This window comes from Oncorhynchus tshawytscha, linkage group LG33 (genome assembly GCF_018296145.1).
Source record: "Oncorhynchus tshawytscha isolate Ot180627B linkage group LG33, Otsh_v2.0, whole genome shotgun sequence".
Taxonomy (NCBI): Eukaryota; Metazoa; Chordata; class Actinopteri; order Salmoniformes; family Salmonidae; genus Oncorhynchus; species Oncorhynchus tshawytscha.
Window position 1 is genome coordinate 32,707,730 of NC_056461.1, and position 27,876 is coordinate 32,735,605.

Consider the following 27,876-nt stretch of genomic DNA (forward strand, 5'->3'; position numbering starts at 1 on the left):
TTTATTAAAACTTCATTGCTGGTTATGGGCTTGTAAGTAAGCATTTCACGGTAAGGTTATATTCGTCACATGTGACAAATACAATTTGATTTGATGGCATGACATTGGGAATTTAGCCAGGAGACCAGGGTCACACCCCTCCTCTTACAATAAGTGCCATGGGATCTTTATTGACCACAGAGAGTCAGGACGTTTTAAAGACCCATCCAAAAGACAGCACCATATGCAGGGCAGTGTCCCCTTCACAGCCATGGGATCTCCTTAGAATGAAGAGCACCCCTTACTGGTACTTCAACACCTCTTCCAGCAGTATCTTGTCTCCCATCCAGGACCAACCCTGCTTAGCTTCAGAGTCATGCCAGCAGTGGGATGCAGGGTGGTATGCTGCTGGCAGAGACATCTGTAGCACTGATATGCCCAGTAAATATTTATCTCTTTTAAGCATCATGTATTATCTGTGAGAACATGAGTCTTATCTAACATCTCCCTCAAGAAGGGAAAGATGTCGATAAATAAACGTCACGTTCACAATTCCACAGTAAAGTAGGTCCCCCTTTAACCATCACCAACAGTATTTTACCTACTTCCACTCAGGTGGGAGCTAATTCTCCAAGTTCACAAGAAAATGAGTGATGCAAGAAAAGAACATTGACATCAGCAAAAGATTTATCAGGCAGGCAGAGAGACAGAGACAGAGACAGAGAGAGAGAGAGAGAGAAAGGCTCAATGTGATGCTCAATGATCAGAGTTGCCAGAGGCTCTATAGTACCCCATCTCCCCACTTTCTCCCTGATCAAACACAGTCAGGAAAAGCATGGCTAAGTGTGATATTGTCTCTCCAAAACTATAACAACACCTAGGGACAGAAAGCATTTGTGAACCTCAGACAGCAGTAAATTGGTTCCTCTCTCCCCTGAGCCCAAACCCAGACGGCCTCAGCACCTGCCCGCTGAGCTATCTGATTTCATGTTTTATTGCTTATTCCGCTTTCCTCGACCGTTGTCATTACTAGAATTTTGTCTCATTGTGCCTGTGGTGGATTTTTCAGACCTCAACTAAGCGGAGAATAAGTGGTGTATGAACTAGAGAGGGGAAACAACGGGCCAGTGGCATCTAGTCTGAAGTGATGAAGAAGGAAGCAAACAAAGGGAGCAACATAGAGATGGGAGGAAGAACTACAAAACAACATCATCCCTCAATCTATCTTTTCTTTAGTTATTGGCTTATGGCAAAGACAACATAGACAAAGTGGCTTACCCAACAACCCTGCTATCCAAGGGAGCATAGCATGATGAAATAAGGGAAGATAACAATGGAGAGAGAAGATATGAAGATATATCAAGATATATCAAAAGGAATGAACTATCATGGTTCCACCAATCATTGGTCATGTTTTCTTTGAGATAGGTGTTGTTACTGGCCTTGGGCGATGTGGGTTCCTCATGAAGAGGGAGAGTGGAGCTGGATGCCCAATCTTGAGGCAGGCACTGGACAGACAGCCACATCGATTCATCCAGACAGACCTTATTAATTCATCCATTTATTTATTTATCTGCACAGCTTGTTCAACTCCATGTGTACTGATGTGAGAGAGAAGAGCTAAGAGACGGGCAGCTAGGACTACTAAAGACCATGAGCAGTCAGAGCAGGAGAGATAGAGATTGCAGAAAAATAATGATGGAAAGTAACAAAGGAAAACAGAAAGCATGAAATGAATGGAAGACAGAGTGCCATAGGAGAAAGGTGTGAATGTCCATTTCCTCATTGTGGTTGTTCTTCCCTCAGCCTTAAGTCTCCTCATCAGTCTCAGTGCCATGGTGGAGGTGACCCAGTGAATGTGATACTGTAGCTGATCGTAAGAGGGGTAGTAGGGGGGCTCGTTATACCGGACACCACCAGCCCAGCATAGCAGCAGGCAGCAGCAGCAGGGGCAGCATGGGTGCTGTCTGGCTTGCCGCTCCTCTACGGCCTCCTCGGGTCCCGGAGCCCACACTAGACTTCTCCTTCTCAGAATACAGTGGGATAACATTGAATTCCTGGCTTTCCTCCTCTACCTCCTCTTCCTCGCTGTCCTCCACCTGAAAGACAGAGAGGATGTAATATAATAAATCATTTGTTATTAAAGTAACTGCCCAGTGAAAATCTCACTTTTAATAGTTCATATTCTGTTCATTTATCTCCAAATAATGCTCATCCTATACTCGTATTTGTGGCCAAAGCATAAATTGGAGAAAAAACACATTAAAAAAAACAACAACTCAAACATGTATCTCAAACTTACCATTTAAAAAAGGTTTGCTATTTCCTCATAGAACATGTCATCTCCCTGAGGAGGATGAGTTGGCCAATCAGCGCTCTAGAGGATGAGCTGGCCAATCACTAGTCTACTCGCGTTAATACAACCGGTATACGTCCGCAACATTCCAACACAGAAAAGCTGTTTTTTAATTCATGGAAATCTGGAAACACTGGGCAGTTAGTTTAAAATAAACTTGCAGGTAACTACCGCATATTGTGCATGCTGTATCTGCTTGGTAGAACTAAATAGTGATAGAAAATTGGATTAGAAAATCAAGCTTGGAAGAAAATAAGATCCATTATTTGCAGTGAGTAGTCATGAGCTTCCTAAAAGACACGAATGGCAACTCAGCATTAAACGAAACATGTTGTACTTAGGTGTTGAATTCAGAATCCAAAAGGTGTCAGCATCTTTTTTTTATTAAAAAGAAAGGTGAGAATCTTGGTCATGGTATTGGATCAACCGAGTGAGAAGTGTATTACAAAGGAAGATCTTGAACCTGCACTGAGGGGGAGGGAGGCTTACAGCCTCTTCACACTTAATACACTAGTAGGGTAAAACCATCGGCTACACATATTACTCAAATGTAAACTTGTGTACTTGCTATGTCTTGAACGCTACCGCCGGAGGTAGCGAACGACACTCCCCCGACACTTGCTCCCTTGAAGCAGGACAGCGTAAAAAGAATTGTCTCATTGAGCCAACACTCCTACAGTATAAATGGTAAAAGCAGAGCAATGTTTTTGAAACAGCAGCAATGTTTAGACAATTTCCTTATTTTTGAGACTTTCATTTGTAACATTGTGTGGTGATTTCAGAGGTGGCAGGTCCTGGAGCGAGCGGTAGGGGGGGAAATTGTTTTCCTGCTCTGTTCGTAGGCTAACCTAACCAACTCCGGACCCTAGTTACAGCATAGGTCATAGTAATAAATCAGCTGTAAAAAAAACAACAATTTTATATGGGCTGTGATACGGGCTATGATGGGACCAGATTACTTTTCTAATCAGGTTATATGGTTTTTAATAAACTCCTGGAAAAACTCCTCGTCCAAGGGAGGACGAAAACATTAAAACCCTTTACACAGACAAAAAGACAACAATTGCGATCGGACAAAAACAAACAAAAAATGAACAGGGCTGAGCTGGCTGTATGCAGGGTTGCATCGTTAGGTCTTTGATCGGTAATTAAAAAGACACTCATACAGTATGTCATCACTATTGTGTTGATTGAATTAATCAATCTAATGATTATGACACACCCCTCACTATTGTCATTGGTTGCACAAGCACTCATGACATCACCCTGAAGAAGGCACAGTGATGCCAAAACGTTGGTGATTTACCCAATAAATTACTGGGAGTTTATATATGTATGGAGTGTGCGACTCTCTTTGTTTTTTATAGCTTACGATTGATTCATTCCAGTCAATAACTTTGGATTAAAAAGGCCTAGGTCGCCTAGCCCCCCGAAGTGTGAATATAAACCACATTTGATCAAATTCACATTTTCTCAGAATACAAATAACTGGGCCTATTTTAGGCTATAAATACATACAGTTGAAGTCGGAAGTTTACATACACTTAGGTTGGAGTCATTAAAACTTGTTTTTCAACCACTCCACAAATTTCTTGTTAACAAACTATAGTTTTGACAAGTCGGTTAGGACATCTACTTTGTGCATGACACAAGTAATTTTTCCAACAATTGTTTTACAGACAGATTATTTCACTTATAATTCACTGTATCACAATTCTAGTGGGTCAGAAGTTTACATACACTAAGTTGACTGTGCCTTTAAACAGCTTGGATAATTCCAGAAATTCCGTTTGTGTCAATTGGAGGTGTACCTGTGGATTTATTTCAAGGCCTACCTTCAAACTCAGTGCCTATTTGCTTGACATCATGGCAAAATCCAAATTAATCAGCCAAGACCCCAGAAAAAAAATTTATATCTGGTTCATCCTTAGGAGCAATTTCCAAATGCCTGAAGGTACCATGTTCATCTGTACAAACAATAGTACACAAGTATAAACACCATGGGAACACGCAGCCATCATACCGCTCAGGAAGGAGACACGTTTGGTCTCCTAGAGATGAATGTACTTTAGTGCGAAAAGTGCAAATCAATCTCAGAACAACAGCAAAGGACCTTGTGAAGATGCTGGAGGAATCAGGTACAAAAGTAACTATACCCACAGTAAAACGAGTTCTATATCGACATAACCTGACCATAATGACCATCGTTATGTTTGGAGGAAAAAGGGGGAGGCTTGCAAGTCGAAGAACACCATCCCAACCGTGAAGAACGGGGGTGGCAGCATGATTTTGTGGGGGTGCTTTGTTGCAGAAGGGACTGGTGTACTTCACAAAATAGATGGCATCATGAGGGGAAAATTAAGTGGATATATTGAAGCAACATCTCAAGACATCAGTCAGGAAGTTAAAGCTTTGTAGCAAATGGGTCTTCCAAATGGACAATGACCCCAAGCATACTTCCAAAGTTGTGGCAAAATGGCTCAACTTCACTAGGGTAGGGGGTACCATTTGGAATTTTGGATGAAAAGCATGCCCAAATTAAACTGCCTGCTACTCAGGCCCAGAAGATAGGATATGCATATAAGTAGATTAGTAGATTTATTAGTAGAGTTGGATAGAAAACACTCTAAAGTTTCCAAAACTGTTAAAATAATGTCTGTGAGAATAACAGAACTGATATGGCAGGCGAAAACCAGAGGAAAATCCAACCAGGATGTAATGATCATCTTATAAAGGAGTGGACCAAAACGCAGCGTGGTAAGTGTTCATGATAAATTTAATACTCAAAACACTCAAACAAAATAACAAAGAAGGAAAACCGAAACAGTCCTGTCAGGTGCAGACACTAAACAGAAAACAACTACCCACAAAACCCAAGCGAAACAGGACAACTTATATATGATCCCCAATCAGAGACAACGATAGACAGCTGCCTCTGATTGGGAACCACACCAACATAGAAATAAATAACCTAGAATGCCCAACCTAGTCACACCCTGGCCTAACCAAAATAGAGAATAAAAACCTCTCTATGTCCAGGGCGTGACACCGGAAGTACTATTATTTTGAAAGGCTGTTTTTCCATTGAAAGCCTATCCACCATATAAAGACTTAGGATCCAGTTCACGTGCTCTATGGCTTCTTCACCATGTGGCCAGTCTTTAGGCATTGTTTCAGGCTTTTACTCTGAAATATTAGGGAGATACAGTACTTTCAATCAGTGGCCAGTGGAAATTTCCAGACATCAGCCATGCGCCTGATCGGGAATGTGCGATAAACAGTCTGTTTATCTTTTTCTATTGATGAAGCTTTTGTCTAGTTGAAATATTTTTGATTATTTATGAGAAAAACAACCGGAGGATTGATTTTAAACATCGCTCGGCATGTTTCTACTAACTTTATTGTACTTTTAAAAAACGTTTAGTCTGGACTTAGTGCACGCGCCTTGAGCATTCGGATTACTGGACAAAACGCGCAAACAAAAAGGAGGTTTTTGGTCATAAAGAGGGACATTATCGAACAAAACAAACATTTATTGTCGAACATGGAGACCTGGGAGTGCTACCAGATGAAGATCATCAAAGGTAATTGATTAATTTTAATGCTATTTCTGACTTTTGTGAGCCCTTTCCTTGGCTGGAAAATGGCTGTATGGTTTTCTGTGACTAGGTGCTGACCTAACATATTCGCATGGTGTGCTTTCGGAGTAAAGCCTTTTTGAAATCGGACACTGTGGTTGGATTTACAAGAAGTTTATCTTTAAAATGGTGTATAATACTTGTATGTTTGAGGAATTTTAATTATGGGATTTCTGTTTTGAATTTGGCGCCCTGCAATTTCACTGGCTGTTGTCAAGGTGGGACGCTAGCATCCCACTTGTACCAGAGAGGTTAAGGACAACAAATTCAAGGTATTGGAGTGCCAATCACAAAGCCCTGACCTCAATCCTATAGAAAATTTGTGGGCAGAACTGAAAAAGCATGTGCGAGCAAGGAGGCCTACCAACCTGACTCAGTTATTCCTCTGTCAGGAGGAATGGGCCAAAATTCACCCAACTTATTGTGGGAAGCTTGTGGACGGCTACCCCGAAACGTTTGACCCAAGTTAAACAATTTAAAGACAATGCTAACAAATACTAATTGAGTGTATGCAAACTTCTGACCCACTGGGAAAGTGATGAAAGAAATAAAAGCTGAAATAAATCACTCTACTATTATTCTGACATTTCACATTCTTAAAATAAAGTGGTGATCCTAACTGACCTAAGACAGGGGTTTTTACAAGGATTAAATGTCAGGAATTGTGAAAAACTGAGTTTGAACACCTTGAGGCTAAGGTGTGTGTAAACTTCGGACTTCAACTGTAGCTTAGGCTATAAAGATATCACATTACGTTTCCCCTGGCCAGGCCCAGATAGGATCAGAGTGCCTTGGCTTCTCTCAGCTGCCTGCAGCTGTAGTTGTTAACAGTAGGCTACAGTTGATCAGACTGAATCACAGACTAATTGTGCAAGTTGGCAAATCATGAGGTATTTTATTTTATTTATATTTTTGGTGGCAGGTATGGGCTTCCATATAAAATAGCTTGTCGTGGTGAATTCACTTATAACCATGTTTTCAGTCAGTTAAGAACAAATTATTTTTTACAATGACGGCCTACCCCAGCCAAACCGTAACCCGGATGTCGCTGGGCCAATTGTGCACCGCCCTATGGGACTCCCAATCACGGCCGGTTGTGATACAGCCTGGAATCAAACCAGGGTCTGTAGTGACACCTTTAGCAATGAGATGCAGTGCCTTAGACCACTGCACCACTCGAAAGACCCATATTAATCTAAATGAAGCCTGGTTTGTTGTAAGGTAGGCCTACTGTACTTTTCTATTTGTGTGATCAATCATAATCAATCAATCATTCATTTTTGATAGGCTAACCGTACTTGATGAAGGCTGTCATAGTAACTCTGTGCCTTTGTCTTGAAGTTAAAATGTAAGGGTTAGGGTTAGCCTACAGACAACAAAAATAAACCCTTTAATTGTCTGCACATACATGCTTTGAATTGGTGCATTATTGAAGAGTGTAATATGGTTTGGTTGCATTATTCAATAGTGTAATATGTTTTACAAGATAAGTTTCTGTCATTGTTGAATAGTTTGTGCTTACTGGCTTGTGGCTACTGTGATATTTACAGTCAATTTGAGCTGCATACCAAGAATGTTGTGTTGTCAGTGACAACGAAAGGTAAGGCAAGGAGGTAATGTGAATTGAAAAGTAGAATTCTCTTTCGCCACTCCGCTCCTCAGATGCTCCTTCATATCTTGTTGTGGGAATAGAGACTTAGAGGTTAGCAGTAGAGAAGAGAAGGAGGGATTGGAACTGTGTAAAGGAGAGGAGAAAGGGAGTGAGGAGGATTAGGATGGCAAGAGAAAGGAAGATAGGAGACAGATGGGTGTGAATAAATGAATATCAACAACTCAAGAGGATTGATGCTCCCTCCTGCAAACACCTCTGCCTAATCCTCACACACTGTGAGAGAGGGAGTGAGAGGAAGCTAGGGACAGAGAGATAGTGAGAAAAAAGGTAAGAAGGAAATCCTGGGTCTCTGTTCAATGCGTCAGTAATGTGTTGACTGTGAGCCTTGTGTTGAGACAGATGTGTTGGGAGTGTATCTCAGGTCAGGTCAGTAAGTGAGCTTTGACACTCAGGCAGCTCCGTTGGCACTCATGTCACACCATAGGTCATCATGCAGTTCACAGAGCATCCCTGACCCAGTGAGAAGAAACTTTAGAAAAACCCACGGAACAAGCTTTTTGTCCACCATTGTTTTTAAGTTAGTGTACAGACTTTATGCAGACTGGGTTTGGTAAGGCAATGAAGAGTACTTACACTGTTGCGTTCTGATAAAATGTTGACGTTGACATTGATCTTGTCCTTGTCCTGAAAGATGTGTGGAGAGGGGGTGGCTGATGCGTGGTGACGAGGGGGCAGGGTGGTGCTCTCCACAGGGCGAGGGGAAGAGCCACCTAAATAACTGATAGCATTACCTGAGAATACAACAGACATCATCATCACCATCCATCATCATCACCATCCGTTATCATCATCATCATCACCATCCATCATCATCACCACCATCCACTATCATCATCACCATCCATCTTAATCACCATCCATCATCATCACAATCCATCATCATCACCATCCATCATCATCATCACCATCCATTATCACATCCATCATCACCATATCATCATCTCCATCACCATATCATCATCACCATCCATCATCATCATCACCATCCATCATCATCATCACCATCCATTATCATCATCACCATCCATCACCATCCATTATCACATCCATCATCACCATATCATCATATTATCATCACCATCCATCATCATCATCACCATCCATCATCACCATATCATCATCATCATCACCAGCCATCATCATCACAATCCATCATCACCATCACCATCCATCAACATTGTCACCATCATCACATCATCATCATCATCGTCACCACCATCATTGTCACATCACCATCATCACCACCAGGCCACCCTGGGGCGGCAGGGTAGCCTAGTGGTTAGAGCCTTGTACTAGTAACTGGAAGGTTGCAAGTTCAAATCCCTGAGCTGACAAGGTACAAATCTGTCGTTCTGCCCCTGAACAGGCAGTTAACCCACTGTTCCTAGGCCGTCATTGAAAATAAGAATTTGTTCTTAAATTACTTGCCTAGTTAAATAAAGGTGCAAAAATGATCATCACCTCTATTTTACCCACTGATGATGATGCAAATGTCCTCAGAATTATTCATAGTAGTCATGAATTCATTAATCAACTGGGCATTGAACCCTTAAAGGTGGGGGGGGGTTAATGGGTGTGTTCACTCATGGGTGTGGCAAGCATTTGTACATTCACTCTGCCTAAACAGCACAGTTACAGTCATTCACCCTTCTAGATAACTTGAAACAGTCTAAACAGGTATTGCGTCTTGAAGTCGCCTAGGATAGCTAGTGATAGCCAACTTCCTTCGCCAATTAGCTTCAGCTGGCTGGTGTGTGATCGTGGCAAAGTTGGTTTAACATTGGATAGTCTATCTCTGGGGCTAGTCAGGCACCGTCAATGTAAATGAGACAATGTTTTCATATTGCACATCTTTTGGCTGTCTCATTAAATCCTTTAAATATTTGTATATGAATTTCTACAATATACAGTTGGTTTGAGGTTTTCATAGAAATTTGGAGCTATTGACATTTTAAAGTATTGTCCCATGTACATTGTGTAATTTACTTATGGTCCCTAACGAGCCCCATAAGGATATCTTATGTCAAACCAAATTGACCATGGGCTTTATGATCCAGTCGTATTTGGATGCTGCCAGCTGTGGGCAGGATTGAAATAAACCCAACCAAAGGAAAACTGTCACGGTACGCTTCAATCTGTTACAGTACCCTTCATTCTGTTACGGTACCCATTTCTGTTGCCTTCATTCTGTTACGGGACCCTTCATTCTGTTACCGTACCCTTCATTCTGTTACCTTCATTCTGTTACGGGACCCTTCATTCTGCTACAGTACACTTCATTCTGTTACGGTGGTACCCTTCATTCTGTTATGGTACCCTTCATTCTGTTACGGTGGTACCCTTCATTCTGTTACGGTACCCTTCATTCTGTTATGTTACCCTTCATTCTGTTACGGCACCCTTCATTCTGCTACGATACCCTTCATTCTGCTACGATACCCTTCATTCTGTTACGTTACCCTTCATTCTGTTACGGTACCCTTCATTCTGCTACGATACCCTTCATTCTGTTACAGCACACTCATTTTGCTACAGTACCCTTCATTCTGCTACAGTACCCTTCATTCTGTTACAGCACACTCATTCTGCTACAGTACCCTTCATTCTGTTACGGTACCCTTCATTCTGCTACGGTACCCTTCATTCTGCTACGGTACCCTTCATTCTATTACGGTACCCTTCATTGTGTTACGGTACCGTTCATTCTGCTACAGTACCCTTCATTCTGTTACGGTACACTTCATTCTGCTACGGTACCCTTCATTCTGCTACAGTACCCTTCATTCTGCTACAGTACCCTTCATTCTGTTACAGTACACTTCATTCTGCTACAGTACCCTTCATTCTGCTATTGTACCCTTCATTCTGTTACGGTACCCTTCATTCTGTTACGGTACCCTTCATTCTGTTACGGTACCCTTCATTCTGTTACGGTACCCTTCATTCTGTTACGGTACACTTCATTCTGATACAGTACAATTCATTCTGTTACAGTACCCTTCATTCTGTTATGGTACCCTTCATTCTGCTACAGTACCCTTCATTTTGTTACAGCACACCCATTCTGCTACAGTACTCTTCATGCTGTTACGGTACCCTTCATTCTGTTACGGTACCCTTCATTCTGTTACGGTACCCTTCATTCTGTTACAGTACCCTTCATTCTGCTACAGTACCCTTCATTCTGTTACAGCACACTCATTCTGCTACAGTACCCTTCATTCTGCTATTGTACCCTTCATTCTGTTATGGTACCCTTCATTCTGTTACGGTACCCTTCATTCTGTTACGGTACCCTTCATTCTGCTACGGCACACTTCATTCTGCTACAGTACCCTTCATTCTGTTACGGTACCCTTCATTCTGTTACGGTACCCTTCATTCTGTTACGGTACCCTTCATTCTGCTACAGCACACTTTATTCTGCTACAGCACACTTCATTCTGCTACAGTACCCTTCATTCTGCTACAGTACCCTTCATTCTGCTACAGTAACCTTCATTCTGTTACAGCACACTCATTCTGCTACAGTACCCTTCATTCTGTTACGGTAACCTTCATTCTGTTGCAGTAACCTTCATTCTGTTGCAGTACCCTTCATTCTGTGACATACCATTTCTTTCTATCATCTTATACATCTCAGTTTTGGACGAGACTGACTTTATGACCAAATTGAACCCAATTACTACTTGTAGTACATTTTGACACTAGAATAAATACTTCTGGCTCATATCGATGCCACATAGGCCGTTTTTCAATACGAGAAGTTGTTTTTTAGGGGCAGTCGCTCTTTAATAAGGCTTGGCAATAATTAAGTTATTTCGTTATTTACCTCAGTTGCAGGTTAGTTATGTTTTCTTCATAAATGTTATTTTTTTTCGGTAGGATCTGTGCAGAATATACCGTTGTGCTGCGCTCGATGTGTAAAACCATATGAATCACATATTTTATTCACATATCATGTGAATAAAACTTTTTCATTTATCAACGCTGTCCATCAACATTTGTAATTAAGCGCTGTGCTACAGTATACCATACAGAAAAAGTAAGCAGCTCTCTAGGGCTACTGGGCTACAGACCGCCCGCTAATGTATGTGTGTAATCTGCTGATTTCAAGTAGGCTCACAGGACCAGTGCTCTTGCTGCAGCAGCAGCCTGTAGGGGGTGTCATTGTGGGTGGGTGAGGGAGGGAGGGAGTATGACTCACGCAGACAGACGTTTCTGTGGAACATGTTCATGATGCGCAGACAGTCCTGCCATTGGTTCCCACTTCCCTCACAGGTGCACCACTGGGACACGTCCATACTGAGATTGTTGGCATAGTTGGGGGTCATGATGGTGCCTGGTTGATAAAGACACACACAGGAGCAGGTTGGGTTCACAGAGATGTGTCAGCAGACCTGACTTCCATACAAACTTGGAGCGTATGATGAAAAGCCAAACAAGCCAATTGGAAATGAAATGAGTGCCTACCTACACCTTAAGGTTAGCAAAAGCTAACAACAATGACATGATTAAAAGGCCCTTGAAGCCAACTCAGCACTTCTTCTCTAACATTGTTCCTTCCTTGTGTTGTTAATCCCTCTTCCATCCTCTCCCTCCATCTCCTTTCTGCCTCCCCCTCAATCCCTTTCTCTCTCCAGCTCACCTATGAGCCCGGCGTAGGCCTTAAGGCAGACGGCTCCACTCTCTCTCATGCAGCCAGAGGGAGAATGTGACGAGGGCTGGCAGTTGTGCTGGAAATCAGCCAGACGAGATCTGATAGACACACACACACCAACACACACATTCACACAGACACACAAAAAGAGAAAAACATATTTGTACACAGGTGCCAATACTGGGTTGGCAACTTGGCAGTGTAATTTTCTGAGGGCGTCTTTACAATTATGTTTTTTGGATGCAGTACCTAGCGAAAGGCAGAATCTGAAGCACAGGAAAACATAGAGGAGGAGAACGTTCAAGCTTGGAATTGTGTGAGCACCCGCAATGTTTCTTAATACACATTTTTCAAAACATTGACCTGAAACATGAGACTCGAGGTGCTGCAATATTATTCTGAATATTCGATTTTTCCTGTATGTATGTATGTATGTATATATATACAGTATATATATATATATTCAGTGGGGAGAACAAGTATTTGATACATTGCTGATTTTGCAGGTTTTCTGACTTATAAAGCATGTAGAGGTCTGTAATTTTTATCATAGGTACACTTCAACTGTGAGAGACAGAATCTAAAACAAAAATCCAGAAAATCACATTGTATGATTTTTAAGTAATTAAGTTGCATTTTATTGCATGACGTAAGTATTTGATCACCTACCAACCAGTAAGAATTCCGGCTCTCACAGACCTGTTGGTTTTTCTTTAAGAAGCCCCCCTGTTCTCCACTCATTACCTGTATTAACTGCACCTGTTTGAACTCGTTACCTGTATAAAAGTCACCTGTCCACACACTCAATCAAACAGACTCCAACCTCTCCACAATGGCCAAGACTAGAGAGCTGTGTAAGGTCATCAGGGATACAATTGTAGACCTGCACAAGGCTGGGATGGGCTACAGGACAATAGGCAAGCAGCTTGGTGAGAAGGCAACAACTGTTGGCGCAATTATTAGAAAATGGAAGAAGTTCAAGATGACGGTCAATCACCCTTGGTCTGGGGCTCCATGCAAGATCTCACCTCGTGGGGCATCAATGATCATGAGGAAGGTGAGAGATCAGTCCAGAACTACACGGCAGGACCTGGTCAATGACCTGAAGAGAGCTAGGACCACAGTCTCAAAGAAAACCATTAGTATCACACTACGCCGTCATGGATTAAAATCCTGCAGCGCACGCAAGGTCCCCCTGCTCAAGCCAGCGCATGTCCAGGCCCGTCTGAATTTTGCCAATGACTATCTGGATGATCCAGAGGGGGAATGGGAGAAGGTCATGTGGTCTGATGAGACAAAAATAGAGCTTTTTGGTCTAAACTCCACTCGCCATGTTTGGAGGAAGAAGAAGGATGAGTACAACCCCAAGAACACCATCCCAACTGTGAAGCATGGAGGTGGAAACATAATTCTTTGGGGATGCTTTTCTGCAAAGGGGACAGGACGACTGCACCATATTGAGGGGAGGATGGATGGGGCCATGTATCGCGAGATCTTGGCCAACAACCTCCTTCCCTCAGTAAGAGCATTGAAGATGGGTCGTGGCTGGGTCTTCCAGCATGACAACGACCCGAAACACACAGCCAGGGCAACTAAGGAGTGGCTCCGTAAGAAGCATCTCAAGGTCCTGGAGTGGCCTAACCAGTCTTCAGACCTGAACCCAATAGAAATCTTTGGAGGGAGCTGAAAGTCCGTATTGCCCAGCGACAGCCCCGAAACCTGAAGGATCTGGAGAAGGTCTATATGGAGGAGTGGGCCAAAATCCCTGCTGCAGTGTGTGCAAACCTGGTCAAGAACTACAGGAAACGTATGATCTTTGTAATTGCAAACAAAGGTTTCTGTACCAAATATTAAGTTCTGCTTTTCTGATGTATCAAATACTTGTGTCATGCAAAAAAATGCAAATTAATTACTTAAAAATCATACAATGTGATTTTCTGGATTTTTGTTTTAGATTCCGTCTCTCACAGTTGAAATGTACCTATGATACAAATTGCAGACATGCTTTATAAGTAGGAAAACCTGCAAAATAAGCAGTGTTTCAAATACTTGTTCTCCCCACTGTATATATATATGTATCATATTTTCTGAATATAGACTTGCTTTTAATTATTTGTTACTTTTATTTCTTATTTTGTAGGTATTTTTCTTAACTTAATTGTTGGTTAAGGGCTTGTAAGTAAGCATTTCACTGTAAGGGCTACACCTGTTGTATTCGGCGCATGTGACAAATTGAATTTGATTTGATTTGACTTGATAAGCACACTTGGACTTAGAGTCTGCTAGTCAAACCCAGTTGTGTATTCATAATTTTCATCTAGGTCACATGAACACCTCTCACCTGCTCCACAGGCATACTCAACCATACAAAACACCACTGAGTAGCCAGTGGGATAAAAACACTGCAGCCTGAGTCATTGCAGAGCCTTATCGACGTATCATTGGTCCTTATTATTCTGGATGTTATCAATGATGAAGATTAGTGAACAACCTCTTCCCTATAGGGAACTCAAACCTCGGAACTGTTTGTACTGTAACTATTTGTCTGAACCTCTTGCGCTGAGAGGATTACAAACATTCAAATGGTTGATGAAATAGATACATCCTGTCCTCTCCGCCTCTGTCTAACCTCACACTCTATAACCTATTTGCATTGTGATTATAACTGTTAATGTGCCTCGATTCAGGACTTAATGTGGAGTGGAAAAGTTTAGCCTGATGTCACACACCTCCCAGAAACCATGTTTCCCCAACCAGCTCAGCTCACCTACACAGCTCATCCCTGGCACAGTAGCCCTGCAGGCTGAGGCAGTTGGGTTTGCTGTCTCTCTCCTCATAGGAACACGATGGTACGATGGTCTTCCGCCGGCGCTCCCCACAGAGGGCATCAGAGCAGGGACAGAATAGCAGGGCGAAGCTGTACTCCTCTGGTACCCGCTCCAGGAAGCGCCGCAGTGCCCGGTGGCACTTCTGTCTGTTACAGCTGCCGTCGGAGCCCGGAGCCCGCTTGGTGCAGGCTACAACATACTCCGACCTCAGAGAACCACACTTCTCATACAGACCACAGTCCTGGGCTGCTTTCAGACACTGGTTCTGCCCATCCAGAGGAAAAGAGGAGGCTGGGTGGAGGGAGGAGTGGTAGGGTGAGGAGAGGAAGAAAACAGAGAGGAGAATGGAGGAAGGTGGGGGTTTGGAAAAAGGGGGCCATGAATAAGAGAGAAAGGAAGACAAAATCATGAAATACATGATTCTGGACATCCCAGACTGTCCTAGTCATTCTTCAGAGAGGAGGCAGATGTTCCAATAAGAGCGAGCTGTGTAGTGACGGGTGTGAAGCAGTACCTGCCATGATGGAGGCCATGCGTGACATCTCTATGTGCCTCACAAACTCCACCTCCAGATCTTCATACGGAGACACCTCGTACTCATTATACACTGCAGCAACAACACAAAGACATTCAAGAGAAAAACATCTCACATACACAGAGATACAATGAAACACATAAAAATACAAAAAACACACACAGTGAAACTCACCAGCGAATCTGACGGTCCAGTAGACCCTGAGGCACAGCTCCTCCCGGCGGGAGCCGCGCTGGCACTTGCAGGCCTGGAGGGGGCGGTACTGCTGCAGGGCGCTCTGGGCCTCCAGACACTCCCCCCGGGAGTCTGGGCCCAGGGGCGACACGGCCTCCTCAGCAGCACAGTACTCCAGCACCCTGTACACTGCCGTACAGTCCTGATCCTGTACACAGCCTCGCTCAGCCTCCTGACAGTCTATGGAGCCTGACAGCACGCTGCCTGGAAGAGGTGGAGGATGGGGAACATGATTATAGTTGGTCACCGGTGGTCCTGACCAGTTATAGATGGAGTCGAGTGACCGTGTAGACGTCAGAGATGGAGTCGAGTGACAGTGTATAAAACACTTTAGAGTATTGATTATGTTCTGTGAAGAACTGACAGCCCCATCAGTTGTCAGGATAAAGGTCAGGCAGAGTCACAGACTGAAGAGGTTAAGTAAAAGAGTGGATAGCAACGTTGTTTAATTCACAACTGTTCAGTTAAGGGGAACGTCAATTCAGCTCATTCATGGTAGTATTGAAAAATGTTTTGCCAAGTGGCAAATGCAGCTTTTTCCCAGATGGTTTTAAAGGTCCGACTACAAATGGGATCCGGATTTGCAGCTACAGTGCCTTGCGAAAGTATTCGGCCCCCTTGAACTTTGCGACCTTTTGCCACATTTCAGGCTTCAAACATAAAGATATAAAACTGCATTTTTTGTGAAGAATCAACAACAAGTGGGACACAATCATGAAGTGGAACGACATTTATTGCATATTTCAAACTTTTTTAACAAATCAAAAACTGAAAAATTGGGCGTGCAAAATTATTCAGCCCCCTTAAGTTAATACTTTGTAGCGCCACCTTTTGCTGTGATTACAGCTGTAAGTCGCTTGGGGTATGTCTCTATCAGTTTTGCACATCGAGAGACTGACATTTTTCCCATTCCTCCTTGCAAAACAGCTCGAGCTCAGTGAGGTTGGATGGAGAGCATTTGTGAACAGCAGTTTTCAGTTCTTTCCACAGATTCTCGATTGGATTCAGGTCTGGACTTTGACTTGGCCATTCTAACACCTGGATATGTTTATTTTTGAACCATTCCATTGTAGATTTTGCTTTATGTTTTGGATCATTGTCTTGTTGGAAGACAAATCTCCGTCCCAGTCTCAGGTCTTTTGCAGACTCCATCAGGTTTTCTTCCAGAATGGTCCTGTATTTGGCTCCATCCATCTTCCCATCAATTTTAACCATCTTCCCTGTCCCTGCTGAAGAAAAGCAGGCCCAAACCATGATGCTGCCACCACCATGTTTGACAGTGGGGATGGTGTGTTCAGGGTGATGAGCTGTGTTCAGGGTGATGAGCTGTGTTGCTTTTACGCCAAACATAACGTTTTGCATTGTTGTCAAAAAGTTCAATTTTGGTTTCATCTGACCAGAGCACCTTCTTCCACATGTTTGGTGTCTCCCCCAGGTGGCTTGTGGCAAACTTTAAACAACACTTTTTATGGATATCTTTAAGAAATGGCTTTCTTCTTGCCACTCTTCCATAAAGGCCAGATTTGTGCAATATACGACTGATTGTTGTCCTATGGACAGAGTCTCCCACCTCAGCTGTAGATCTCTGCAGTTCATCCAGAGTGATCATGGGCCTCTTGGCTGCATCTCTGATCAGTCTTCTCCTTGTATGAGCTGAAAGTTTAGAGGGACGGCCAGGTCTTGGTAGATTTGCAGTGGTCTGATACTCCTTCCATTTCAATAGTATCGCTTGCACAGTGCTCCTTGGGATGTTTAAAGCTTGGGAAATCTTTTTGTATCCAAATCCGGCTTTAAACTTCTTCACAACAGTATCTCGGACCTGCTTGGTGTGTTCCTTGTTCTTCATGATGCTCTCTGCGCTTTTAACGGACCTCTGAGACTATCACAGTGCAGGTGCATTTATACGGAGACTTGATTACACACAGGTGGATTGTATTTATCATCATTAGTCATTGGATCATTCAGAGATCCTCACTGAACTTCTGGAGAGAGTTTGCTGCACTGAAAGTAAAGGGGCTGAATAATTTTGCACGCCCAATTTTTCAGTTTTTGATTTGTTAAAAAAGTTTGAAATATCCAATAAATGTCGTTCCACTTCATGACTGTGTCCCACTTGTTGTTGATTCTTCACAAAAAAATACAGTTTTATACCTTTATGTTTGAAGCCTGAAATGTGGCAAAAGGTCGCAAAGTTCAAGGGGGCCGAATACTTTCGCAAGGCACTGTATATCCTCATTCAACATGTTATTCAGACTCTTTCTCTCTCTTGCTCACACCCACACATACCTGCAAACAAACAAACCATGTATATAGCTATAGGCCCACACACACACGCTCCTACACTCACACACTAAGGGGCATCCTGATTAAATGGTCACACGCTTCAATTAAGCCCATGCTGGCTGGGAGCGCACAGTACAGCTGAAATCAGATTCCAGTGGCGTGTGGTTACAATCACAGACGCCCCATGAGGTCCACATCTCAATCGGGCAGGAGACACATCAAAACCAGAGGGATACGGTCCGTCACTGCAGGCAGGGGACCCTTGCAGACGAGACTGGCAAGGCAAGCGCTTAAACTCTGGCTCTCCCAGCAAGATACAGGACCACGAGCCATGTAACATTATATGGTAATGAGATCCAGAATGTAAGTGTAACGGATCATATTAAGGACACCAAGCACTTAAATACATTAATATTAAACTAACTGCAAAATGTGCATTTTTATGAACATCTAAAATGCCATATACATCCTAATGAAGCACAGTCAATGGAATAAATCACATGCATTCTAAGCTCATTTGATATGTTGGGGAATATGGAGTCCTGTGGGGCAGCCAGCATGTTCATACAGATGAGAGCGCTGCCCTTTTCAAAGTCTTCTGGTTACAGAGAGAAGTTATTGAATAAATTGAAACGTGAAGAACATTAATTCCCAAAGAGTTTAACTCGTCAATTTGGAGAAGACATTGTTATTGTTGTCTTTTAGCTACTGCCATGTTCATGTCCCCGTGAAAAATGTGGTGGATGAGGAGTATTAGGAGATGTGGCACACACACACACACACACACACACACCTCCATAATAAAGTAGAATCACAGAAAAGCAGGCATGGCCCCCGGCTTAGGTTGTGCAATTAAACAGCCTGCCAGTAATCTCCATTATGGACAGTGGTTTGTTCATTACTCTCCACTCCAGCATGTACGCTCCCTAAGGCTGACCAGGCCCAAGATAGACACCATCAGCAACTTTTGTTTCAGAGGGCCTATCTTAATACACAAACACATCATTACAACCTATATCAGGTACAGACCAGCTCGGTTAAATCTTGTCAGGCAGAGAAGTGATAATTATGATAATGACTTGAGCGTTCTTTATTGACACAATGATGAACAGTCGCCACGCTACATTGGGCAGTTTCACTGACGACAAAATGGGTGGAGGGAGGGAGGGGTGTGATGGGGGAAAGGTAAGGTGTAAGAGGAAAGGACTGAACATCTTAAGAGTGAGGAGGAGAGATGAATACCTGTGATATGTAAGGCTTAATGCGCTCTATTGATTTCTCAGTGGGGCGAGTTATAGAATTTGTGAGGCAAAGCTGATGGCTTTCTAGCTCAGTGACCCGCTTGAGGTTAATGTCATAAGAGCAGCCACAAACCACATATCAACACATACACTGTTCCACATCATTTGAAGTTCACACACATTTATTTATTTATTCATCCATTCTTACCCATACACAGTAAGTTAAACACACAAAAAAAACTACACTGACTAGTCACAGAGGGATCCTACTCCTCCTCTGTTCCTCCGGTGATGTAGAGGTTAATCCAGGCTCTGCAGTGTCTACCTCCACTCCCATCCCCCAGGCTCTCTCATTTGTTGACTTCTGCAACTGTAAAAGACTTGGTTTCATGCATGTTAACATTAGAAGCCTCCTCCCTAAGTTTTTATTCACTGCCCTAGCACACTCCACCAATCCGGATGTCCTAGCCATGTCTGAATCCTGGCTTAGGAAGACCACCAAAAACCTTGAAATTTCCATTCCTAACTATAACATTTTCCGACAAGATAGAACTGCCAAGGGGGGCGGTGTTGCAATTTACTGCAAAGATAACCTGCAGAGTTCTGTCTTACTATCCAGGTCTGTACCCAAACAATGAGCTTCTACTTCTAAAAATTAACCTTTCCAGAAACAAGTCTCTCACCGTTGCCGCTTGCTATAGACCACCCTCTGCCCCCAGCTGTGCCCTCGACACCATATGTGATTTGATTGCCCCCCATCTATCTTCTGAGCTTGTGCTGCTAGGTGACCTAAACTGGGACATGCTTAACACCCCAGCTATCCTGCAATCTATGCTTGATGCCCTCAATCTCACACAATTTATCAATGAACCTACCAGATATTAACCCAAATCCGTAAACACGGGCACCTTCATAGATATCATCCTAACTAACTCACCCTCCAAATACACCTCTGCTGTTTTCAACCAAGATCTCAGCGATCACTGCCCATTGCCTGCATCCGTAATGGGTCTGCGAGCAAACGACCACCCCTCATCACTGTCAAACGCTCCCTAAAAAACTTCTGTGAGCAGGCCTTTCTAATCGATCTGGCCGGGGTATCCTGGAATGAAATTGAACTCATCCTGACAGTAGAGGATGCCTGGTTATTCTTTAAAAGTGCCTTCCTCACCATCTTAAATAGGCATGCTTAACTCCCTTATTTGACCTAATTTGCACTCACTGTATATATACTTTGTTTTATCTTGGCCAGGTCGCAGTTGCAAATGAGAACTTGTTCTCAACTAGCCTACCTGGTTAAATAAAGGTGAAATAAATAAAATAACAATTGAAAAAGGGAGTAGTTCTGCAACCTGTGGATTCCACCATTGAGCTTCTCTCGTCTACAACAATTCCTTAGGAGGCATTTTGGTAACATGGAAACACTGGAGGAGTTTCAGGATCTAATATGCTCAGTGCACATCAGCCTTGTTGTTCTGGAGTAATTGAGGGTTGACTATTGGATAATAACTGCTACAAACATACGGTGAAAGAGAAACAAAATGAAAGAAATTCGCCCAACTTTAGTGAACTCTGTAAAGTGGTGATGATGACAAACATGTTGGGAGGGTCCACTTCAGAGGTTCCCACTCCCGGGGTTGACATATCACAGGGCTACAAGGTCGGTATGAGGTTTCAATAACAACTCTTTGTCGTGGGAAAAGACATAGATATACAATAATGAGCAGAACAAGCAGTCCTTCCTCTTATAGCAAAGCCTTCAAATACCTAGGGTGAGTTGAGTTATTTGGTTTCAAAAAGAAAAGCAAAGTAAAGTCATTAAACCTGTAGACATATACACAAAAGGTAGATCATTTGTTTTGTCATTTTGACCTGAACCATAAGGACGTTGAAAAATGATTGAATGGAAAAGAAAACCGCATCCTGTAATCACTGATCATTCATTTTATTTTACAGGCAAAGCCAATATGGCCTATTTGCTTATTCATACCGACAAAGAAAGACGGAAGGATGAAGATAAGAGGGACAGAGATAAGAGGAAGGGTAAAAAGATAATTACTCCTTTACTTTGTGTTCCTAACGGTCTTTAAAAAAAGGGGAGGAAATATGCAATGATTAGTCAGATGAAAAGAAACATGAAAATACATCTACTGGGATTTGTGGAAGTTGGTCTTGTGCTCTTGTAAGTGTTATACATACAAGACTTGTGGTTTTAATAAGACTGGCCAAGACATTACAGCAGCCCTTGATAGGGCAGGGAATGTAGGGTGCATCTTGTGGGGGGGGTCATACATAGCCAAATACTGGCACACACTCACAAGAGCGCACAAATACTCACCTAGGCCTAAACTGTGAGCAGTGTGTGATGTGCACAAATACATACACGCAAAGATGGCAAAACATCTCTCAGAAAACACCTGACGCACAAACACATACAAATGCAAGACACACACAGAAGGTACACACACACACACACACACACAGCCACTCTGGGCTACACTCCCAACCATGGATAGAGTTCCAAATCAAGGTTATCAACAAAATACACACGCAAATGTTCCCTCTATCGACTGAATGCCTGACTGACTGTATGTCTTTTTCTCTCTACTGGTTAACTCATTTTCAAACATCTGCGTTTATTGGTTTACACATCATATCAACATTACTGCCAGCTGCCACCCAGTTTGTGACTCAGTGGTGTCCAAGAAGTCTTTGATGGCACTCTTTAAAGGTGACATCATTCTGTGTATCAATCTCCAGAGATTAGTGCATATTGTACATGGCTCCTGGTAGCGTGCAGTGAAGTAATCGTATCACAGTGTGTGTGCGCGCCCCACCAAACCAAGATTTGACATGTCCTGTCTGCGATAGACAAAGGGGTTTACGGATGGGATTTTTAGTCACTACGGCTACGTTTAGACCGGCAGCCCAATTCAGATGTTTTTTTAAACGAATTGGTCTTTTGATCAATCAGATCAGCTCAGAAAAATATCTTATCTTTAAAGATCTGATGTGATTGGTCAAAATACCAATTAGTGGGAAAAAAAGATCAGAATTGGACTGCCTGTATGAATGCAGTCAGATTACTGTTTAACAACAACAACAAATAGATACAAAGGAAGTCCTCATCGGATACGATGGACACACACTGCCGCTGCTGCTTATGTTAGTCTACTTTTCTGTAACAGGTTTGACTTTAAGAGATATTGACAAGACACAATTACAGTATGTTGTTGTGGTGTTATTCTGATGGTGTACTGAGGTGGTAGTGTTGCTATGGTGTTATTCTGACAGTGTACTGAGGTGGTAGTGTTGGTGTGGTGTTATTCTGATGGAGTACTGAGGTGGTAGTGTTGTTGTGTTGTTATTCTGACTGTGTACTGAGGTGGTAGTGTTGCTGTGGTGTTATTCTGACTGTGTACTGAGGTGGTAGTGTTGCTGTGGTGTTATTCTGTGTACTGAGGTGGTAGTGTTGTTGTGGTGTTATTCTGACTGTACTGAGGTGGTAGTGTTGCTGTGGTATTATTCTGATGGTGTACTGAGGTGGTAGTGTTGCTGTGTTGTTATTCTGACTGTACTGATGGTAGTGTTGTTGTGGTGTTATTCTGTGTACTGAGGTGGTAGTGTTGCTGTGGTGTTATTCTGACGGTGTACTGAGGTCGTAGTGTTGCTGTGGTGTTATTCTGACTGTGTACTGAGGTGGTAGTGTTGCTGTGGTGTTATTCTGACTGTGTACTGAGGTGGTAGTGTTGCTGTGGTGTTATTCTGACTGTGTACTGAGGTGGTAGTGTTGCTGTGGTGTTATTCTGACGGTGTACTGAGGTGGTTGTGTTGTTGTGGTGTTATTCTGACTGTGTACTGAGGTGGTAGTGTTGCTGTGGTGTTATTCTGACTGTGTACTGAGGTGGTAGTGTTGTTGTGGTGTTATTCTGACTGTGTACTGAGGTGGTTGTGTTGTTGTGGTGTTATTCTGACGGTGTACTGAGGTGGTAGTGTTGCTGTGGTGTTATTCTGTGTACTGAGGTGGTAGTGTTGTTGTGGTGTTATTCTGATGGAGTACTAAGGTGATAGTTTTGGTGTGGTGTTATTCTGACTGTACTGAGGTGGTAGTGTTGTGGTGTTATTCTGACGGTGTACTGAGGTGGTAGTGTTGCTGTGGTGTTATTCTGACTGTGTACTGAGGTGGTATTGTTGTTGTGGTGTTATTCTGACGGTGTACTGAGGTGGTAGTGTTGCTGTGGTGTTATTCTGACTGTGTACTGAGGTGGTATTGTTGTTGTGGTGTTATTCTGACGGTGTACTGAGGTGGTAGTGTTGTTGTGCTGACTGTACTTTTATTTAACCTTTCATTTTGACAGGGAGTCGATGCTGAGACCAAGGTCTCTTTTCCAGATAAGCCCTATACAGCACCACAATACACATCAAAATACAATATACTCATTAAAACTACACTTTCATATACACAATAAAATCAACATTATTATACACAACACAAGAAAAGCAAACATAATCATAAAAAACGGACACATATTTCAGTAAAAATATCCCCTAAGTGTATTGTCGATCATTCCAAACATAAGGTGCAAGGAAGATACCTTCCTCTCCAGACACCAAAGTGTCCAAAGTGAACCAACCCTGTGAACGGGTTTGATAACTTGTCATTTCAAATCTTAACAGTGATGTTAGGGAAGTCTGACGTTTGTGGAGCAGGACTTTGTAAACAAAGGTGGTAGTGTTGTGAGGTTATTCTTTATTTTAATTTTTGTTCTTTTTACCCTTTTTCGTGGTATCCAATTGGTAGCTACAATCTTGTCTCATCACAGCAACTCCCGTACGGACTCAGGAGAGGCGAAGGTTGAGAGCCGTGCGTCATCCGAAACACAACCCAACCAAGCCGCACTGCTTCTTGACACAATGCCCACTTAATTCGGAAGCCAGCCGCACCAATGTGTCAGAGGAAACACTGTGCACCTGGCGACCATGTCAGCGTGCACTGCGCCGGCCCGCCACAGGAGTTGCTAGTGCGCGATGGGACAAGGACATCCCTGCCGGCCAAACCCTCCCCTAACCCGGACGATGCTGGTCCAATTGTGCGCCGCCCCATGGGTCTACCGGTCGCGGCCGGCTGCAACAGAGCCTGGACTCAAACCGGGATCTCTCGTGGCACAGCTTCACTGTGATGCAGAGCCTTAGACCACTGCTCCACTCCAGAGGCCCCACATTACAACTGGGTTAACCGTATTGGTGCGAACTTGCGTATGGTGTTTGCATTTTACACCAGTGACCCGGGTTTGCACCCCACTCCCGCTGTTTGCTATATTGGCATCAGAAGTGGGATGGTGGCCATGGCCAATGGGAATGCACAGCCCGGGATGCATGTGGGGGCTGAGTTTAGTCGAAGCACGGTGACGTGCCTTCCCGTTTGGAGGTATTCTAAGTTTGATTCAAGCATACTTCTAACTTTATTATATTGATCTCAGAGTAGGGTAGTGACTGATTTCCAGATCAAAGAATAATGACAACGACAACATGGTTTATTCTTCAAGACAAATTGTAATCATTCCAAGAGAAACATCCTGAACAAACACAGCAATTTGAATACTCTAAAATATGTGAATGTTGAAGGGATGTGATTTATTGGGTCATTATAATGCATTCTTCACCAGGCTGTATTTATAGCCACAATCTAAACGATCCGTCTGGCAAGCGCCTGATAGCAGTGCTTCCAAGTAAGTTTGTTTTGGGGTGGCAGGTAGTAGTGGTTAAGCGCATTGGGCCAGTAACCAAAAGGTTGCTGGTTCAAATCCACAAGGTGGACAAATCTGCCATTCTGCCCTTAGCAAGGCAGTTAACCCCAACAACTGCACCCCTGCTCCCCCTCTCTGATTCAGAGGGGTTGAGTTAAATGCGGAAGACACATTTCAGTTGAATGCATTAGGTTGTGAAACTGACTAGGTATCCCCTTTCTCTTTAAGTCACAATACAATAAGAGCAGGCCTCATGGCAGAATGCAGTTAAATTGTTTTATAAACTGGGTGGTTCGAGCCCTGAATGCATATTGGCTGAAAGTCGTGGTATATCAGACCATATACCATGGGTATGACAAAACATGTATTTTTACTAATCTAATTATATTGGTAACAAGGTTATAATATAGCAATAAGGCACCTCTGTGTTTGTGATATATGGCCAATATACCACGGCTAAGGGCTGTCTCCTAGCACTCTGCGTTGCTTCATACATAACATATTTGCCATATACCACATCCCCTCTGGCCTTATTGCTTAATTATACCAGCCTTCTGGCTCACACCTTTGTGAGAATTTGTCTTGGAAGAGCAAGCCAGTGGTTTTTCCAATAAATCACAATTAACTAAGGTAGGTGTATAATGTTGATATCTATCTGGTATCTATCTAGATCAGTAAAACAACGCCATGAAAACAAGACAGAAAAGCAGGGTAAAACGGTTAAAGGATGAGGCAGAACACTTGTTCCTGTGTGGTTGTTTAAGGATAAGGGCAGGATAAACCTTCAAAATGATGTCATCGAGCTATGGTCATAACTATATCTATAACCATAGATCACCCCATCTCGCATGCCTTGATTTAAGTGCTTCCGTTTCAGATACAGAGTCTTGGTATGAAAGATGACGTTTTATAGGACCAGCAATTAAATATATAGCTAATTTGTCACCAATAGAAAGAGGGGACACATACATGAGTTTCCTAGACATAGAATATGCTAAATTAAAATGAGCACAATAGTGAATGCAATTTTGTATAGGCATCATGAACTTGAAACTAAGGACAACACTTAATAAAATTCTTATGTGACTTGCAATTTCCTTTAAAAAAAAAAATGTAACACTTATCCATATTGCTCCAAAAAGAGTACAAATTATAAAGCTTATATATATATATATATATGGGCTTAAATTAAATTGATATTGGTTTAGCTAAGACTAATAATCGGCCTAGCCTACTGTAAATGATTCATATCGTCTTACTATAAAGGATTGTCAATACTCTAGCCAGGCCTGCATTGTTAAAAAGTAAAGTAAAACCATTGTAGCCTATTTAACTTTTTGTCTCATCCAATGAGTGCTTTCTGAACCATTGACCTGCTATATTTGGAAATAGAAGCACCGCAATTATGATCTCTGGAGATCCCTTAGAAAAAATGTGTCCCCTGACCGACTGTCCGTCGGTTGAACCCCTATATTCGAAAGTGACAGACAACCAGAAATGGTGTTAAAGGCTTTTACAGCGTAACAGTTTAGGAAAGACTGGATTTTCTCAACGAGGTGCACATTGAAGTGCAAAATGCGCTGGGTAATTTTTTAATCAATTCAGAATACACAAGTACAAGATGGAGAAAAAAAATACTATTTGTGGCTGAGTGTGTCGAATTTCGCTTACCATGACTGAGGACATTCATAAGTATTCCAAGGACAATCATCATGCACGGCATCAGGTAAGATAGGTCGGGAGTTGGGGACTTCGTAGAGGTCCTCGCGCTCACTGACCCACCGCCTGCAACATCCAGCCACACCGCGTTTGTCCCAGGATCGACTGAAACAAGGTAGCCGATACTTGCAAATGTGTGACAATTCCTAAACCTGGACTCGCAGGAATGCAGTGATTGCAGTTGTCACGTGTTTTTTTTTAAGAGAGGGTGGCAGTAAAATAAATTACATGTATATTTTGATTAGCCTGCAGTGGTCAAGAATACTCAAAAACCCGTGCAAGCGTTCCGTGGTCTTGTGTCACCACCAATTTAGAAAAATGTCCCTCCAAAGTTTCTAGAAGCTGTCAAGCGACACAGAGGCTAGTCCACTTGAATTCGTTATGAATAATTATCAATTGCACTTATCGGTCCGTAGTTGCGGTTGCAATAGATTAGTCAGACTGCATGGCGCATCTCAAACATCAAGCAGTGTTGTGATTGGCCCCCAAGTAAATGTAATACACAGACAGAAAAAGTGTGAATAGGCATACCCCGATGTGCAGCCTGGTCTCATAGACTAGACGTAATATAGTAAACGTAAATCTGGAACACTCAAATGTGTATGATATGTTACATTTGGTATGGTTGCATGAGACAGATTGTCACTTAAGGCAAAAACTAAAGTAGGGTGGTTGGTCAAGGTGGGCGTATAACAGGAACATCTAGCAACCCAAAGGTTGGGAGTTTGAATCTCACCAGACAACTTTAGCATTTTATCAACTACTTTCTACATTGTGTAACAACTTTAGACCGTCCCCTCGCCCATACCCGGGCGCGAACCAGGGGCCCTCTGCACACATTAACAACAGTCACCCACGAAGCATCGTTACCCATCGCTCCACAAAAGCCGCGGCCCTTGCAGAGCAAGGGGAAATACTACTTCAAGGTCTCAGAGCAAGTGACGTCACCGATTGAAACGCTATTTAGCGCTGCACCACCGCTAA

The 27,876-nt window shown here is 42.8% G+C and overlaps 1 protein-coding gene across 1 annotated transcript; it reads right to left on the minus strand.

Annotated features, from left to right (window-relative positions):
* On the minus strand, positions 1–27,415 carry LOC112231190 (GDNF family receptor alpha-4-like). The gene is made up of 8 exons (XM_024397808.2): positions 26,845–27,415; positions 15,843–16,106; positions 15,648–15,740; positions 15,073–15,424; positions 12,294–12,403; positions 11,853–11,987; positions 8,219–8,376; positions 1–2,078 (listed from the first exon to the last, which is right to left on the minus strand). Exons 1-8 carry the CDS (start codon positions 26,894–26,896, stop codon positions 1,881–1,883), a joined length of 1,362 nt encoding a protein of 453 aa, XP_024253576.1. The 5' UTR covers positions 26,897–27,415; the 3' UTR covers positions 1–1,880.
* Positions 27,416–27,876: the final 461 nt, after the last annotated feature.

Coding starts and splice junctions, on each gene's coding strand:
- LOC112231190 (XM_024397808.2), bottom strand. CDS start 26,896: ATGCCGTGCATGATGATTGTCCTTGGAATACTTATGAATGTCCTCAGT. Junction 11,988..12,293: donor GGCCTACGCCGGGCTCATAG/GTGAGCTGGAGA, acceptor TTTATCAACCAG/GCACCATCATGACCCCCAAC. Junction 2,079..8,218: donor TTTTATCAGAACGCAACAGT/GTAAGTACTCTT, acceptor TCTGTCTTTCAG/GTGGAGGACAGCGAGGAAGA.